The 19,849-nt window shown below is 45.4% G+C and overlaps 1 protein-coding gene across 1 annotated transcript in view; it reads right to left on the minus strand.

Annotated features, from left to right (window-relative positions):
• hps4 (HPS4 biogenesis of lysosomal organelles complex 3 subunit 2) overlaps window positions 1–19,849 on the minus strand; it is a 77,052-nt gene that overhangs the window by 10,844 nt on the left and 46,359 nt on the right. Inside the window, exons 8-11 of the mRNA XM_072247596.1 lie at window positions 11,874–11,892; window positions 5,931–6,030; window positions 4,771–5,527; window positions 3,862–3,991 (exon numbers count right to left, since the gene is read on the minus strand). Coding sequence (XP_072103697.1) covers window positions 3,862–3,991; window positions 4,771–5,527; window positions 5,931–6,030; window positions 11,874–11,892 — 1,006 coding nt within the window. The remainder of the gene's footprint in view (window positions 1–3,861; window positions 3,992–4,770; window positions 5,528–5,930; window positions 6,031–11,873; window positions 11,893–19,849) is intronic.

The following is a 19,849-nucleotide window of genomic DNA, read 5'->3' on the forward strand; positions in this document are numbered from 1 at the left end:
TGTAAACTCCACATAGACAGCACCTAAGGTCAATATTGAACCCATATCCGGCAAGGTGAGGCAGGCATCTACCAGCTGTGCCACCATACCACCCTACTGCATGGGCAGCCTGCCACCCTACTGCACCGCCATCACCGATTGGGGTTTGATTCTAGCCACTGTCTGTGAGGAGTTTGTACGTTCTGCTTGTGACCCCGTTGCTTTCTCTGGGTGCTCTGGTTTCCTCCCACATTCCAAAGACGGTTGGGTTTTGGTTAGTGAGTTGTGGGTTTGCTTATGTATTTGTTCATCTATTTTATTTACTGAGACACGTGCAGAATAGCCCCTTCTGGCCCTTTGAGCTGCGCCACCCACAATCCTAGCCTAATCACAGGACAATTTACAATAACTTACCAACCGATACATTTTGGACTGTGGGAGTAATCATAAGCATTTGGAGGAAATCCACACAGTCAAGGGGAGAACGTACAAACTCCTTACAGAAAGCAGTGGTAATTGAACCCAGGTCACTGGTTCTGTAAAGCGTTGTGCTAAACACTACGCTACCATACTGCCCCAAGTAAATGTCATGGCGTATGCCGTCCATATTAAACCTGATTCAGACTGCACATCCTGGTGATGGGGGATGGATCCTGCATGGACAAAGACAGAACGTGCCAACTCCACACCTGAGGTTAGGACTGAACCTGGCTCTTTGGTGCTGAGAGGCAGTGGCTCTACCCACCGTGTTGGCACAATCTCGGCCTGCACTGGTCACAGACACAAAATTACACTTTTCACTGTAGATTTGGATGTTTTGATGTACATGTGCCAAATAAACCTAATGTTATCTTAAAATCACACACAAAATGCTGGAGGAGTTCAGCAAGTGAGATAACATCTAACAAATAAAGCTAACGTTATCTTAAAATTAGACACAAAATGCTGGAGGAGTTCAGCAAGTGAGGCAACATCTATGGAGGGGAATAAACAGTCGACATTTGGAGGTCAGCCTGAAGCAGTGACTGTTTAATTCCCTTCGTGGATGCTGCCTGACTTGTTGAGAACCTCACAACCGAGAGATAATCTGTAGATGCTGGAAATCCAAGCGACACACACAAAATGCTAGAAGAATTCAGCAGGGCAGGCAGCACCTATGGAAAAGAGCACAGTTCTGGTAAAGGGTTTCGGCCCAAAACGTCGGCTGTACCTGTTTCCACAGATGCTGCCTGGCCTGCTGAGTTCCTCCAGCATTTCGTGTGTTGTTCAGAACCTCCAACATTTTATTTGCGTTATTTAATATACCCAGTATCTGCAGAATATCTTGTGAGACAACCCTTGACAGTGTCCTTAGCAAAACAACCATTCAGCCCTCTTCCCAAGCTGCCAATTCTCTCACCACTTTAGAAGTTTGCCCATATACTCAGACTGTACTTTGGGCAACTCCCCTAATTTCATTCCCACTCAGAATTCATCCTTCTTCCTGATTAAATAGTCATAGTCATACTTTATTCATCCCGAGGAAAATTGGTTAAACACCAGTCTTGTACGTTTACCAAAGCAGGGAGCACTGAGGACACCTACAAAATGCTGGTGAACGCAGCAGGTCAGGCAGCATCTATAGGAAGAGGTACAGTTGACGTTTCGGGCCGAGACCCTTTGTCCTATAGATGCTGCCTGTCCTGCTGCGTTCCACCAGGCATTTTGTGTGTGTTGCTTGAATTTCCAGCATCTGCAGATTTCCTCGTGGCTGAGGACACCTGCTGGTTCTTTTCTAGATTGCACATACTCCTCCTTGGTGCCTTTTCCAATGACAAGTGACTCTGTGCTGTTTGTGATCAAGCATTCATCCTAAGGGATAGACTGTTTCACACACAAACAACCAGCCCTCAGGCAACTATCAACTCCAGGACTAAAACCTAAAGAGCAACACACACAGGATTCTGGAGGAGCTCAGCAGGTCAGGCATCATACATGGAGGGGAATAAGCAGCCAATGTTTCGGGCCGAGACCCTTCATCAGGATTGGAAAGGTAGTGCGTGCAAACGCAATGGCCTCTCGGGAGCCAACCAAAGGTACTTGTTCTTTGAAAAATTTGTTTTTTTTACGATTCAAAGACAATTCTACTCCAAGAACTTCAAGTACTGCAGGGCTACTCTGTCAGTGAGCTGCTTGTTGATCGGAGTAGCTGGACCGGTGTTGGTAGAAGGAACCAGCCGATGCGTCAGAGGGACCAGCCAGGATGTTGGAGAAGGAGCCGAATGATGTGTTGGAGAGGCCGGATGAAGTTTTGGAGGGGCTGGCCGGGGTTTGGAGAAGGAACCAGTCGGGATGTTGGAGAAGGAACTGGCTGATGTGTCCAGGGGAGCAGCTGGGATGCTGGAGAAAGGGCTGGATGGGATACCAGAGGAGCCCGCCGGGATGTTGGAACAACTGGTTTGGGTACAGAGGAGCTGACAGGGCTGCAGACCATGTTGCTGCCTGCAACTTGGAAGCATTTAAGTAGGTGCAGTATAACCGTGGGAAACTGTCTCAGATATTTCACTTGCGATCGCAAGACTCTGTTGGTCAGAGACAACGTAAGTCCCTCAGGCCTGTTACTCTTGTCTGGCGGAGGGACAATCAACGTCGGAGCTGTGTAACCTCGTTGTAGCGAAGACTAGGTTGATAGATTCTTGGATTAGTCAGGGCATGAAGGGATATGGAGAGAAAGCAGGAGATTGGGGCTTAGAGGAAAATTGGATCAGCCATGATGAAATGGCAGAGAAGACTTGATGGGCCAAATGGCCGAATTCTGCTCCTATATCTTTTGGTCTTATGGTCTAAGCTTCGGGCTCGCTTGCTGCTGCAGACCGGATGAGGGCATTATAGTGTAGCGTCCGCGCTCAGCTGGGGCTGGGCTCACCCATTGGTGCTGCCCTCCCTGGTCGAGCGGTGGAACGACAGACTGGATTGCGTGCATCTGCACACTGCTGGGAGACTGTACCATTGATTGCCAGACATTGTCGGTCAGGGTCTTGGATCATAAATATGTTCTTTTTTGAGTGAAAATGTTTCTTTGCTTGCTGTTTTGAATTATGTTACTTGCTATTTTTGAATGTTTGCTTGCTATTTTGAATGTTTTTGCACCTTGGCCCCACAGGAACACTGTCTCATTCAGCTGTATTTCTGTACAGTTTAAACTTGACTTCATTTGAAGTGCTGGGTGACAGCAGGTGAGGGGGAAGCTGGGTGAAGTAAGGATCTGGAAGGTGCTAGGTGGAAGATGTAAAGGGCTGAAGAAGAAGAAACCTGACCTGCTGATTTCTATTTTTTCTATTTCTTTTCTGATTGAAGCCTGAATATCTCAGCATTGGAATTTCATATACCAACTGAATGATGCAAAATGTAACAGCGGAAAAGATTGTAATTGTTTTTATTGCTTAATGAGTGGGAAGAAACACTTTACCAAACATTGTTACTGGAGAATGGACACTTTGTGATGACAGGGCAAGAGGAGAGCTTCTCTGTGGTTATCCAAAACTCGTTCCAGTTGACTCATGTGCAGCCTTCATGTATATGAGAATGAACATGCGAATACACACAGACCCACACAACTATATACTGACCTGTGAATGAACACACACAGACCTACACTACTATATACTGACCTGTGAATGAACATGCGAACACACAGACCCACAGAACCATATACTGACCTGTGAATGAACACGCAAACACACAAAGACCCACACAACTATATACTGACCTGTGAATGAACACACACAGACCTACACTACTATATACTGACCTGTGAATGAACACGCAAACACACAAAGACCCACACAACTATATACTGACCTGTGAATGAACACACACAGACCTACACAACCATATACTGACCTGTGAGTATATGTTGAATGCAGTCGTAATGAGCGAAGTTAAAGCCAAGTAAGTTGCAGGTATTCCTACCAAGTAAAGTCTCACTTAGGTGCACTTCTAACCCATTTAAGGAGGCTAGGGAACTGTGGTACTGTGGAAGAAGAGAAAGTGGTTAGAAATACAGAGATATAATCAGCCGGCTCTATGTAAATTCAGTAGATACTGGGTCAACCCAGAGATACCAGTGCACCTGAAATATGGAGACTGGTTCTTTCGCTCATGAATACTGAGAGGCTAACAGAGGGAATGGTGAGATTGATCTTTAAAGGTCGGCACAATTGAAGGGCCTGTACTTTGCTGAAGTGTTTGTGTTCTGTGAGCACTGCATTTGATATCCAGAAGTGTAGTGTGCTATTCAGGAATTGGGGCAGTGGCTGCAGGCAAAGTTGCCAGTGAGAATGGTTCTATTTCAACATTTGGGTAAATACATGGATCGGAGGGAATGAAAGGCACAAATCATAAACAGGAGGAAGTCTGCAGATGCTGGAAATCCAGAGCAACACACACAAAATGCTGGAGGAACTCAGCAGGTCAGGCAGTGTCCATGGAAAAGAGTAAATAGTTGACATTTGGGCTGAGAGCCTCCTTCAGGGGGAGGGGTAAAAGGCCAGCTAGAAGGTGATAGGTGAGGCCAGGTGAGTGGCAAAGGTCAAAGGCCAGAGAGGAAAGAATCTGATAGGAGAGCAGAGTAGACCAGAGGAGAAGGGGAAGGAGGAAGGGATTCAAGGGGAAGTAATAGGCAGGTGAGATTAAGTAAAAGGTCAGAGTGAGGAATGGGGGAGGGGGAATTTGTCTACCAGAGGGAGAGATCGATATTCATACCATCAGGTTGGAGGCTACCCAGATGTTAGGCATGAGTTAGTTACTTACAACATCTTCAATAGCCCTGTGATTGACTCGAAATCCTTCTTCAGCCAGAAGGGACATTACCAACCCTTTCACTGTGTGAATGTACAGACTCAATTTCACCAAGTTCCCGTGATCTGTGAGTTCATGGGTCAAGGATGCAGTGTCCTTAACATCCGCACCATCTGCTTTGTACCCTGCAGGAGTGTCTCCAGCTGTGGCACCATGGCTCTGCTGAGTATTACTAGGAAGAGAGCTCTGATGTTGCTGTGAGGGCAATTGCTGATCATCAGTAGATTTGACAGCAGCCTCTTTCTGCTCTTCCCCACAACTGTTTTCAGAATGAGACGCAAGGCGTGCAGTTGCAGCATTACTCTTGTTATCTAATCTGTCCTCTATCAGTTCCATGTAGAGATCAACAAACTGCAAGGAGTCTCCCTCAGAATGCTCTTCATCCAACTGTAGTGATGACCAAGAGTGTCCAGGGGAGGAAGACAATGAGGCTTTGCTCTGTGGCTGAGAATGTGCACTCTCTGAAGAACTGCAGTCAAAGTCTATTGGATGAGATTGCATGATGTGTTTTCCTTGATAATTCTGGACTGAGTCCACAGTTGGTGTGTCACTATCTTTGGAGCTTGGATACAAGGTCTGAAACTCTGTGTAGTTTCCACACTCCACCTGACTCAGTTCCTCGGGGTCTGGACAGTCTGACAGTGTTCTGGAGGGCGGTGGTTTCTGAGCCCTTTCCTCCAACAAACATGGATTTGGGCTCTTGGGTGATCTGCAGAATGATCAGAAAAATGCAAGGTGTTTCAATTTTACATCATCGCAGCTTCCCACTGTGATACCCAAAGACCAACCTCTTCCCCTCTGCTAACCCTTCACTGAGATGATCACTGTGATACCCAAAGACCAACCTCTTCCCCTCTGCTAACCCTTCACCACTTTGTTCGACCTCACAATAGTCACTGGTTTATTATTGTCCAATGTATTTATTTATCTATTCATATTTATCATGTATTGCTTTGTAATGCTGTTGCAAGAAAGCTTTTCATTACACCAGCGCATACGCGCATTGTGCATTTGACAATAAACTCAATTTTGACATTTGGATTTGCATGCTAATTGTGAGCATTTGAACAGGGCTCTACAATGAACCACACCCAGACCCCTGCATAACTCACCCATAAATCCATTCAATCGAATACTGCCGCAGGGCAGCAAATTCCTCTTCGGTAACAAATACAGTCAAAATAGTCACATCCTGAGGTAACGGGACATCATCTGTAAACGAGAGACAGAAGCAGAAATGCTCAGTGCAATAAGGCAGTCCTGTTGTATTCACACGGTAGCAAGCCAGCACCTGGACCCCAAACAAGCTCACCTTTGTTTAAATATCTATTCAATGAAGGCATTTCCTTAGTGAGCAGTATTCCTTATCGCACATCTTCCCATTATCCCTTTACACAAGTTGTTGTTAGGGGTTTTATATATACCCATGGAAGGGCTGAGCCAGCATTTGCCCTTCCGTAGTTGCCCTTGAGGTGGTAATGGTGGTGAAGTCTCTGAGGAGCAGCTCTGCCCGTAATACTGTTAGAAAGAGTGACCTAGCACTTTGACAAGCAACAGGAACGTATCTCCAGGTTGGACTTGGAGGGTAACATGCAAGTACTGGGCAACTGCTGCCCTTGTCCTTCTGGCTGGCAGCAGTCAACAGTTTGTACGTGTGAGCCAAGTGTGTGGGTGCATGAAAAGGAGCAAAAGAACTTGTTGTTGTTGTTGCTGACTGTGTGGTTCTGCTGAACATTGTGGACATGCTACATTGGTGCTGGAATGCGTGGAGACACTTGTGACATTCCCCCAGCACGTCCTTGGGCCGCGTCGACAACACATTTCACTGGACGTTTTGATGCCCGTGTGAATTTGAATCAGGATCAGAGTTTGAGGGTTCTTAGTGAATTGCAGCAATGCATCCTGTTGCTTGTACAAACTTCCGCGACTGTACGTTGGTGTTGGAGTATGTATTCCAAACACCATGAGCAGTTTTATCCTACACTGAACACATGAAAGACAAACCTGGTTCACCCTGTTTACAACATTTGGAACTAGTTCTTGACAGACCGTGACCATGAAAATATGGAAAATCATGGTAATGAAATGGCAAACAACTTTCAGTGAAACCACAGCAACTTCCTAAAGGAATTTTGTACTGACAGAGCATCTGTGCCTGTTATTACTCCACTGATTCTACAGCACCTTAATTAGAACCAAATCTGTTAACAGGAGAGAACATTTACAAGGATGTTGCCAGGACTCGAGGACTCCAGTTATGGGGATAGTTGAATAGGTTAGGATTTTATTCCCTAGAACGTAGGAGATTTGATAGAGGTATACAAAATTATGAGAGGTATAGATAAGGTAAATGGAAGCAGGCTTTTTCCACTGAAGTTGGGTGAGACTACAACTGGAGGTCATGGGTAAAGGGTGAAAAGTGAAATATTTAAGGGGAACAAGAGGGGAAGCTTCTTCACTTAGAGGGTGATGAGAGTGTGGAATGAGCTGCCAGTGTATGTGCTGGATGTAGGTTCAATTTCAACATTTAAGAGAAGTTTGGATAGGAACATGGATGATAGGGATACAGTAGGGTCCCAGTGCTGGTAGATGGGATAGGCAGTTTAAATGGCTTTAGCATGGCCTAGATGGGCTGAAGGGCCTGTTTCTGCTTTAGTGCTCTATGATTCTAAAAAGTCTGCACAGAAATGTTTCAATCACATGAAACTCTGAGGGTATGCTGATGAGTGTGCAGGGAGAATATGAGGAATATATTAAAAGTCACCAAATAATTACCATCAACGAATCACTTGTAGTACCAGAGGAAACAACACACTGGACCACTGTTACACTGCTATCAAGAGAGTTTACCGTGCTATTGCATGCCCACACTTCGGAAAGTCTGATTACCTGGCTGTACTTCTACTCCCTGAAACTGAAGACCGCAGCATCAGTGGTGAGGACCAAGAAGATATGGACAAGGGAGGCACAGGACTGCTTCCAATCGGTGGACCGGACTGTATTCAGGGACTCACCTTTGAATCCGGACAAGTATGCCCCAGTTATGACCGACTTCATTAAAACCTGTGTGGATGAGTGTGTGCCTATGAAAACTTGCTGAACATTCCCAAACCAAAAGCCATTGATGAGCCAGGAGGCTCACTGTATGGTGAGGGCGAGATCTGTGGCATTTCAGTCTGATGAACCAGAACTGTACCAGGAAACCAGGTAAGGCTTGTAGAGGGCTATTTCAAGAGTGAAGAAACAACTCTGAGCAAGGTTGGAGGCAACATTGGATGCATACCAGCTCTGGCAGAGTTTGCAGGACATTACTTCCGACAAAGCAAAACCCAACAGAATGAATGGCAGCGATGCTTCACTACCAGACGAGCTCAATGCCTTCTATGCCCACTTTGAAAGGGAGAATATAACTACAGCTGTGAAGATCCCAGCTGCACCCAGTGACCCTGTGATCTCTGACTCAGAGGCCGATGTCAGGCTGTCAGGAGGCTGAACCCTTGCAAGGCGGAAGACCCTGGAGTACCAGGTAAGGCTCTGAAAACCCATGCCAACCAATTGGCTGGAGTATTCAAGAACATCTCGACCTCTCACTGCAACATGCGGAAGTTTCCAACTTCAAGGCGGCAACAATTATACCAGCGGCTGAGAATAGTGTGAGCTGTCTTCATGACTATCGTCCAGTAGCACTCACATCTATGGTAATAAAGTGCTTTGAGAAGTTAATCATGACTAGACTGAACTCCTGCCTCAGCAAGGACCTGGACCCACTGCAATTTGCCTATCGCCACAATAGGTCTACGGCAGATGCAATCTCAATGGCTCTTCAGAATCAAGTTTATTATCACTGGCACGTGACGTGAAATTGTTAACTTAGCAGTTCAATGCAATACATAATCTAGCAGAGAAAATAATAATAATATACAAGTAAATCAATTACGTATATTGAATAGATTAAAAAAACATGCAAAAACAGAAATACTGTATATTTAAAAAAAAGTGAGGTAGTGTCCAAAGATCCATTGGCCATTTAGCAATCGGATGGCAGAGGGGAAGAAGCTGTTCCTGAATCGCTGAGTGTGTGCCTTCAGGCTTCTGTACCTCCTACCTGATGGTAACAGTGAGAAAGGGACATGCCCTGGGTGCTGGAGGTCGTTACTAATGGACACTGCCTTTCTGAGACACCACTCCCTAACGATGTCCTGGGTACTTTGTAGGCTAGTGTCTAAGATGGAACTGACTAGATTTACAACCCTCTGCAGCTTCTTTCAGTCTTGTGTAGTAGCCCCTTCATACTAGACAGTGATGCAGCCTGTCAGAATGCTCTCCACGGGACAACTATAGAAGTTTTTGAGTGTATTTGTTGACATGCCAAATCTCTTCAAACTCCAAATAAAGTATAGCCGCTGTCTTACCTTCTTTACACAGCCTTAGATCACCTGGACAATACAAACACCTACATCAGGATGCTGTTTGTTGACTATAGATCAGTGTTTAACAATATCATTCCTACAGTCCTGATTGATAAGCTATAGAACCTGGGCCTCTGTACCTCGCTCTGCAACTGGATCCTCGACTTCCTAACAGGAAGACTACAATCTGTGCAGATTGGTGATAATATCTCCTCCTCGCTGACGATCAACACTGGTGCACCTCAGGGGTGTGTGCTTAGCCCACTGCTCTACTCTCTCTATCCCCACAACTATGTAGCTAGGCATAGCTCAAATACCATCTATTAATTTGCTGGTAGAATCTCAGGTGGTGATGAGAGGGGGTACAGGAGCAAGATATTCCAGCTAGTTGAATGGTGTCACAGCAACAAACTGGCAGTCAGTGTCAATAAGACAAAAAGAACTGATTGTGGACTTCAGGAAGGGTAAGACAAAGGAACACATACCAATCCTCATAAAGGGATCAGAAGTAGAGAGAGCGAGCAGTTTCAAGTTCCTGGGTGTTAAGATCTCTGAGGATCTAGCCTAGTCCCAACATATCGATGAGGCTATAAAAAAGGCAAGACAGTGGGTGTATTGCATGAGGAGTTTAAAGAGATTTGGTTCATCACCTAAAGCACTTGAAAACTTCTATAGATGTACCATGGACAGCATTCTGACAGGCTACATCACTGTCTGATATGGGGGGGGCGGGGCTGTTGCACAGGACTGGAAGAAGCTACAGAAAGTTGTAAAATTAGTCAGCTCTATCACTGGTACTAGCCTCCACAGTATCCAAGACACCTTCAAGGAATGGTGTCTCAGAAAGGCAGTGTCCATTATTATAATAATTATTAAGGACCCCCATCACCCAGGATATACTCCCTTCTCGTTGTTGCCACCAGCAAGGAGGGACAGTTGCTGCTAAGTTAACAAATGTCATGACACATGCTGGTGATAAAGAACCTGAATTCTGAGATTAAAATGTGTAAATGGGTACTTGATGGTCAGTCCAGAGCTGGTGGTCTGAATGGCCTGTTTCCATGCTGTATGACTCTGGGACTTTACCACCAAGAACACTGAGGGGACAACACCCCCCTGCATCACCCTACTATCCTGACGTGAAAAAGCATTGCCAGTCCTGATCATCACTCAGTGAAACCCTGAGTCACCCATGTCCAGAGCACTGTGACAGCACCTTCACCAGAAGGACTGCAGTGGTTCAGGAAATAGCTTCCTGCCGCCTTCAGGAAGGGAATAAATGTATTTACCTTCTATGAGATCTCCACAGCATGTCAACTACAATGAGTTTTATATCCAAGTTAAACTGGAATAATCTTATTTTTCTTGCATTCAAACAGCTTTAATGGGGGTGTTTTGGTTCTGTACTTCTGCTCTGTGATCTTGGTTCAGCTCTCTGTTTGCAGACCAACGAGACGGTAATAACCCAGATCAGATTTGTCTTGATTTTTGACGACAGATCTATCCAAGTAATTTTCCCTTTAGATGTATAGCTACATCAGGCGACTGAAGAAAAGGGCAGCACAGCCACTGAGCAGTTATCATTCACACGTTTACAGTGAAAGTGACCCGGGTACAATTCCCACTACCGTCTGTAAGGTTATCATCCACATATTTACAGTGTCAGGGACCCGGGTACAATTCTCACCACTGTCTGTAAGGTTATCATTTACACGTTTACAGCAACAGTGACCAGGGTATAATTTCCACTGCTGTCTGTAAGGTTAGCATTCACACTGTTACAGTGTCAGGGACCCCGGTACAATTCCCACCGCTGTAAGGTTATCATTCACACTTTGACTGCGACAGTGACTGGGGTATAATTCCCACCGCTGTCTGTAAGGTTATCATTTACACATTTACAGTGACAGTGACCGGGGTATAATTCCCACCGCTGTCTGTAAGGTTATCATTCACACGTTTACAGCGACAGTGACCGGGGTATAATGCCCACCGTTGTCTGTAAAGTTAGCATTCACACTGTTACAGTGTCAGGGACCCGGGTACAATTCCCACCACTATCTGTAAGGTTAGCATTCACACTTTGACTGCGACAGTGTACTATTCCCACCACTGTCTGGAAGGAGTTTGTACGCTCTCCCCATGTCTGCCTGGGTTTCCTCCCACTTTTCAAAGGTGTTTCATGTTGGCACCGAACCCCAGCTCATCCTCGGACAGTATTGGTCATTGACAGTATTTTTCTGACTTGTGACAAATAAAGGTAATCTTTAATCTTTAAAAAGTGTGGGCAAATTGAACGAGTTCAGTTTGGCAAGTGGGCAGGCATGGACAAATTGAACTAAAAGACCTGTTTTCCAAGCTATAGGTCTCTATGACCCTTTGTCCTAGAGGGTCATTCTTTGATGATTCAGCCTCAAAGTCAGTGGCCATGGACAACTTGGTACTAAAGGCCTGATGTCCATATGCTGTTCAGCTCTATGACCCTGTGCTTGATGGTCATTCCTCCAACATTTTCTAAGCTCATGTGTAAAGACTATGCTCTTGGGTGAAGTTGCAACAGGTCTGAGTACCTGGATCCTATACAGCAAGGAGATTACAGCTGGGAGGCACACAACATTTAAGAATGAAGTAAAAATGAAATCATACCTGATCTCTCTGTCAGATTCTGGAAAGAGAAAGGCAGTGATCCAATTAAACCTTGTAAACACTATACAAAAATATCAACTAACACTTCAGAACATCTAGCTTCTGATGAATATCTGTATAATCCAGATACCCAAAAAAATATGGAATATTATCAAATAAATTCACACGTGTGCTTCTCTGAAATTATTAGGTGGGCATTTCTGATACAGCAGAAAGCGACCTTCCTGAAGGTAGAGAGACAAAGAAACAGAAGGGACGAAGAGTTGGGGAGGTAATCTGGAAGCCCAGCTTGTAATTTAAAAGCCACGACCATAAGACATACAAGCAGAATTAGGCCACTCGGCCCATCAGGACTGTTCCATCACTCAACAACCAAGGAACACGAATCAGAAAGGTTCTGGATCAACAAAAAAATCTACAGGAAATCTGTGGGTCTAGCAGCATCCGGAGGAAAGGAATTCAAGATATTTCGGGACAAAACGCTGCATCAGAGTTTCACTGTATGTTTTGATATACATGTGATAGATAAACAAATTAGCATCTGCAGATTCTTCTTTCCCGAATAAAGTGTGGAGTTCTAACCATGTGCAGTTTTGGTACACAATTAATTTGGGACTGAGAGATGCTGCCACATGTTTGCAGCTTTGAGAAGATTGAGTTCCCAGGAACAGTGAGCACGTTACAGTTGATTGAAAGAAAAGATAAAGGTTACAGAATGTGAGATACATAAGGATTTCCCTAAGCCTGATAATATTATTCAAAGCTTAGATAAGCTCAAAACTTCAAGCCTTAAGAATAATCAGGACAGAAAGATACGTTAGTCAAATAAAACGAGAAGTACCTTGGAGGCAGCAGGATCAGAGGAGTTGATAACACTCAGCAGAAATGTCATCCTCAGAAAGGGGAACCCAATGTAGTCCAATCAGAAAGGGGAGCCCAATGTAGCCCAAACAGATAGGGGAGCCCAATGTAGTCCAATCAGAAAGGGGAGCCCAATGTAGTCCAATCAGAAAGGGGAGCCCAATGTAGTCCAATCAGAAAGGGGAGCCCAATGTAGTCCAATCAGAAAGGGGAGCCCAATGTAGTCCAATCAGAAAGGGGAGCCCAATGTAGTCCAATCAGAAAGGGGAGCCCAATGTAGTCCAATCAGAAAGGGGAGCCCAATGTAGTCCAATCAGAAAGGGGAGCCCAATGTAGTCCAATCAGAAAGGGGAGCCCAATGTAGTCCAATCAGAAAGGGGAGCCCAATGTAGTCCAATCAGAAAGGGGAGCCCAATGTAGTCCAATCAGAAAGGGGAGCCCAATGTAGTCCAATCAGAAAGGGGAGCCCAATGTAGTCCAATCAGAAAGGGGAGCCCAATGTAGTCCAATCAGATAGGGGAACCCAATGTAGCCCAAACAGATAGGGGAGCCCAATGTAGTCCAATCAGATAGGGGAGCCCAATGAGGCAAAAGAACCATCCATGCTTAACAAGGAAACCAGGAAAATAGTAAATCAGAAACTAAAACCTAGAGCATGGCAAAAGTTGGAGATAGGCCAGAGTACTGGGGCCTTTTTAAAACTAACAGTGGGCTGATTAGCTAATAAGGAAGCAGAAAGCCAATGTTGAGAAACTGGCTAGTAATATTAAAACAAACAGAAGTGTTCTAATGGATATATAAAAAGGAAGAGGACAGCTAAGACAAGGGTGGGAACCTTGTGGGGGGGGAGGGGGGAGGGGGAGAAGAGAGAGACAGAGAGGACAGACAGACAGAGAGACAGAGAGGAATTAGTAACAGGAAGCAGTGATAGTCTAAACAAATGTGAATCTGTAAGTTCACTGAGGCTGGAGGCCTAGATGTAGCCTGACCTGGGGTTGGAGAGCTGTGAGTGGCTGGGGGGGGGGGGGGGGGGGGGAGAAATGGGGCATGTTTTACTCTTGTTCAGTTGAACGTCATACATAGAACATAGAATAGTACAGCACAGTACAGGCCATTTGGCCCACAATGTTGTGCCAACTCTCAAACCCTGCCTCCCATATAAGCCCCGAACTTAAATTCCTCCATATACCTGTCTAGTAGTCTCTTAAACTTCATTGGTGTATCTGCCTCCACCACTGACTCAGGCAGTACATTCCACGCACCAACCACTCTCTGAGTAAAAAACCTTCCTCTAATATCCCCCTTGAACTTCCCACCCCTCACCTTAAAGCCACGTCCTCTTGTATTGAGCAGTGGTGCCCTTGGGAAGAGGCTCTGGCTATCCATTCTATCTATTCCTCTTATTATCTTGTACACCTCTATCATGTCTCCTCTCATCCTCCTTCTTTCCAAAGAGTAAAGCCCTAGCTCCCTTAATCTCTGATCATAATGCATACTCTCTAAACCAGGCAGCGTCCTGGTAAATCTCCTCTGTACCCTTTCCAATGCTTCCACATCCTTCCTATAGTGAGGTGACCAGAACTGGGCACAGTACTCCAAGTGTGGCCTAACCAGAGTTTTATAGAGCTGCATCATTTAAACTCTATCCCTCAACATATGAAAGCTAACACCCCATAAGCTTTCTGAACTACCCTATCCACCTGTGAGGCAACTTTCAGGGATCTGTGGACATGTACACCCAGATCCCTCTGCTCCTCCACACTACCAAGTATCCTGCCATTTACTTTGTACTCTGCCTTGAAGTTTGTCCTTCCAAAGTGTACCACCTCACAATTCTCCGGGTTGAACTCCATCTGCCACTTCTCAGCCCACTTCTGCATCCTATCAATGTCTCTCTGCAATCTTTGACAATCCTCTACACTATCCACCACACCACCAACCTTTGTGTCATCTGCAAAACTTGCCAACCCACCCTTCTACCCCCACATCCAGGTCATTAATAAAAATCACGAAAAATAGAGGTCCCAGAACAGATCCTTGTGGGGCACCACTAGTCACAATCCTCCAATCTGAATGTACTCCCTCCACCACCACCCTCTGCCTTCTGCAGGCAAGCCAATTCTGAATCCACCTGGCCAAACTTCCCTGGATCCCATGCCTTCTAACTTTCTGAATAAGCCTACCGTGTGGAACCTTGTCAAATGCCTTACTAAAATCCATATAGATCACATCCACTGCACCACCCTCATCTATATGCCTGGTCACCTCCTCAAAGAACTCTATCAGGCTTGTTAGACACGATCTGCCCTTCACAAAGCCATGCTGACAGTCCCTGATCAGACCATGATTCTCTAAATGCCTATAGATCCTATCTCTAAGAATCTTTTCCAATAGCTTTCCTACCACGAACGTAAGGCTCATTGGTCTATAATTACCCGGACTATCCCTACTACCTTTTTTGAACAAGGGGACATTTGCCTCCCTCCAATCCTCCGGTAACATTCCCGTGGACAACCAGGACATAAAGATCCCAGCCAGAGGCTCAGCAATCTCTTCTCTCGCCTCGTGGAGCAACCTGGGGAATATTCCCTCAGGCCCTGGGGACTTATCTGTCCTAATGTATTTTAACAACTCCAACACCTCCTCTCCCTTAATATCAACATGCTCCAGAACATCAACCTCACTCATATTGTCCACACCATCATCAAGTTCCCTCTCATTGGTGAATACCGAAGAGAAGTATTCATTGAGGACCTTGCTCACTTCCACAGCCTCCAGGCACATCTTTCCACTTTTATCTCTAATCGGTCCTATCTTCACTCTTTTTTTCTTCACATAATTGAAGAATGCCTTGGGGTTTTCCTTTACCCTACTCGCCAAGGCCTTCCCATGCCCCCTTCTTGCTCTTCTCAGCCCCTTCTTAAGCTCCTTTCTTGCTTCCCTATATTCCTCAATAGACCCATCTGATCCTTGCTTCCTCAACCTCATGTATGCTGCCTCCTTCCACCTGACTAGATTTTCCACCTCACTTGTCACCCATGGTTCCTTCACCCTGCCATTCTTTATCTTCCTCACCAGGACAAATTTATCCCTAACATCCCGCAAGAGATCTCTAAACATCAACCACATGTCCATGGTACATTTCCCTGCAAAAACATCATCCCAATTCACACCTGCAAGTTCTAGCCTTATAGCCTCATAATTTGCCTTGCCCCAATTAAAAATTTTCCTGTCATCTCTGATTCTATCCTTTTCCATGATAATGCTAAAGGCCAGGGAGCGGTGGTCACTGCCCCCAGATGCTCACCCACTGAGAGATCTTTGACCTGACCCGGTTCATTACCTAGTACTAGATCCAGTATGGCACATTACCTAGTACTAGATCCAGTATGGCATTCCCCCAGTCAGCCTGTCCACATACTGTGACAGGAATCCATCCTGGACACACTTAACAAACTTCCCCTTGGACTAATCAGGTGCCAATCAATATTAGGGAAGTTAAAGTCACCCATGATAACAACCCTGTTATTTTTGCACCTTTCCAAAATCTGCCTCCCAATCTGCTCCTCTGTATCTCTGCTGCTACCAGGGGGCCTATAGAATACTCCCAATAGAGTAACTGCTCCCTTCCTGTTCCTGACTTCCACCCTTTGACTCAAAAGAGGATCCTGCTACATTACCCACCCTTTCTGTAGCTGTAATAGTATCCCTGACCAGTAATGACACCCCTCCTCCCCTTTTCCCCCTCTCTCTATCCTTTTTAAAGCACTGAAATCCAGGAATACTGAGAATCCATTCCTGCCCTGGTGCCAGCCAAGTCTCTGTAATGGCCACTACATCATAATTCCATGTATGTATCCAAGCTCTCAGTTCATCACCTTTGTTCCTGATGCTTCTTGCATTGAGGTACACACATTTCAGCCCTTCTACCTTACTGTCTTTACACTGTTTATTCTGCTTCTCTTTCCTCAAAGTCTCTCTGTATGCTAAATCTGGCTTTACTCCATGCACTTCTTTCACTGCTCTATCGCTCTGGGTCCCATTCCCCTCGCAAATTAGTTTAAACCCTCCTGAACCATGCTACCAAACCTACCTGCAAGGATATTGCTCCCCCTCGAGTTCAGGTGCAACCCATCCAATCTGTACAGGTCCCACCTTCCCCAGAAGAGATCCCAATGATCTAAAAATCTAAAACCCTGCTCGCTGCACTAACTCCTCAGACACGCATTCAACTGCCATCTCCTCCAATTCTTATCATCACTGTCACGTAGCACTGGCAGCAATCCTGAGACCGCCACCCTTGAGGTCCTGTTCTTCAGCCTTCTGCCTTGTTCCCGAAACTCAGACTTCAGGACCTCATCCCTCTTCCTGCTTATGTTGTTGGTCCCAACATGTATCACGACTTCTGGTTGCTTTCCCTCTCGTACCAGGATGTCGTGCACCCGGTCAGAGACATCCTGGACCCTGGCACCCGGGAGGCAACAAACATGCGGGTGTCCTTCTCACGTCCACAAAATCTCCTGTCTGCTCCCCTGACTATAGAGTCTCCAATGACGACAGCTCTCCTCGTCTCCGTCCCACCCTTCTGCACCACAGGGTCAGACTCAGTGCCGGAGGCCCTGCCACCGTGGCTCACACCTGGTCGGTCGTCCCCGCCAACATATCCAGGACGGTAAACTTATTATTCAGGGGAATGGCTACAGGGGTGCTCTGCACTACTTGTCTGTTCACCTTCGCTTTCCACCCTCTGACTGTCACCCAACGACCTGCTTCCGACAGCCTAGGTGTGACTACCTCCCTGTAGCTCTCATCTATGACTGCCTCATTCTGGAGTCGAAGGTCATCCAGCTGCTGCTCCAGATTCCTTACACGGTCTTCCAGATCGCCCAGCCGTATGCACTTCTGGCAGATGTGACTCTGCGGGAGAGGGGAGTACCCCCAAGACCGCCACATCTCACGTGAGAGGCACATCACCGTCTCAGGAGACGTTGTAAAAACAAGTCATGGGCTTGCTAAATTGGCGCTGCAATGTATGGGCTACACCAAAGCTCATCTTTAGGCTGTGCTGGTTGTTAATGCAAGTGTTGCATTTCACTGTATGTTTCAATGTAAATCTGATAGATAAACCTGAATCTAAATCCACTATGCAACAATTTTCATTGTTGAGGACACTGCAAATATCTCAAGAATAACATATGGGCTAGTTTCAGATGGGAAGGATGAACTGGGATAAAGCACTGGGAAAACAAAGTGGAACTAAATGCAGGCAAGTTGTCAGGAACACAAGGACTGTATTCAAGAGTTTTAAAAGAAGCAGTTGTAGAGATAAAAGAAAATGGTTAAATTTTTTTAAAACTCTCTGTAGCCAGTGGCAACCACTGGGGTTAGTTTCTATCCCTCAGCTGTGTGCAATTTAAATGAATAAGCTGGAGGAGGATACAAAATGCAAGGTTTCTAAATTTGTTGATGATACAAAAATAGGCAGAAGAGCTTGTTGTGATGAGGACATTGTGATTCTGCCACAGGTTATAAATAGAATGAATGATTGGATGCAAACCTGGCAGATGGAGACTAATACGGGGAGGTGCAAGGTCATGCACTTTGGTCAGTGGACTCGAAATGCAGCTTTATTATTTAAATAGACAGCAACTGCATATGAGATAAATCCAGAGGGATCTAGGTGTTTTCGTGCATGAGCCACACAAATATCACACGTCTGGAGTATTGAGAGCAGTCTTGGGCCTTGTATCTCAGAAAAGATGTTCTGGTATTGGAGAGGGTCCAGAGGAGATTTACAAGGATGACTGTGGGGATGAAAGGGTTGTCGTATGAGGAGACTTTGATGGCTCTGGGCCTGTACACTCTGCAGTGACCCAGATTCAATTCCTCCACTGTCTGTAAGCAGTTTGTACCTTCTCCCTGTGACTGCCTAGGTTTCTTCAGGGCACTGAAGTTTTCTCTCACTGGGTTAGTAGGTTAAATGACTACGGGGGTGTACTTTGATGGTGTGATCAATTAACCTACTAATCCGTACTTCTTTGGAACGTGGAAGGAAACGGAAGCACCCAAAGAACATAAAAATCTGTGGCATAGTCGAACCGTTGGCACTGTAATAGTGTTACACTAACCGCTACACTCCCATGACACCATAATGGGAAACTGGCACAGAGGTGGAGTTGAAGCCAACTTGGATCAAATATTGAATGGTGGGGGAAGGCTTGAGGATCTGGTGGTTGACTCCTGCTCTGATTTTCTTGCATTCTTGCAAGTTCCAAATGGGTAGCAATGGATTGTAAAACTGTTAATGTGATGACCTTATTAAAGAAAGGCGACAAAAATCAATGAACTATGGACATCTGTTTTTTTAAGAAAGGTACACTGGATTAGGAGGAAGTCTAAAAGAGCTTGCATGGCTAATTCCTGTAATGAGAGAACTGTCCATAAGACCATAAGATATAGGAGCAGAAGTAGGCCATTCGGCCCATTGAGTCATCCCCACTCCCCTGCTTTCACCCCATACCCTTTGATGCTCTGGCTAATCAATAACCTATCTATCTCTGCCTTAAATACACCCAATGACTTGGCCTCCACAGTCACTCATGGCAACAAATTCCACAGATTTACCACCCTCTGACTAAAGTAATTTCTCCGCATCTCAGTTCTAAAAGGACGTCCTTCAATCCTGAAGTCGTGCCCTAATAACTTTGCAAGTAAGTAATAAATTTGGAATGGTATTTTTTGGAGTTTAGATGAGGGGTGATCAAAGTTCAAAGTAAAATTTATATCATATTGAAACATACATAATAAAGTCGTAAAGGGATAAGGTAGGTAGATGCTGAGAAAGTTCCACTAAGGGAGAGTGTCGAATGAGGGGGCAGAGTTGCAAAATAGGTGGGTAGTCATTTTAGACTTAGACTTGCTTGACTTCCATCTCACTTAAATCTCTGGAAATTTCTACCTCAGAGGACACTAGATATTTGGAGATACTTGAAGAGGAAGTAGATAGATTTTTGATAGATTAAGGAACTGGAGGCTGGAGGGAACTGGTACAAAAGAGAAGGCAAGCCTGGGGCAGATGTTTATATTGAAATTGGTGGGGCAGGCTTTAAGGACTG

Source organism: Mobula birostris, chromosome 31 (genome assembly GCF_030028105.1).
Source record: "Mobula birostris isolate sMobBir1 chromosome 31, sMobBir1.hap1, whole genome shotgun sequence".
Lineage (NCBI taxonomy): Eukaryota > Metazoa > Chordata > Chondrichthyes > Myliobatiformes > Myliobatidae > Mobula > Mobula birostris.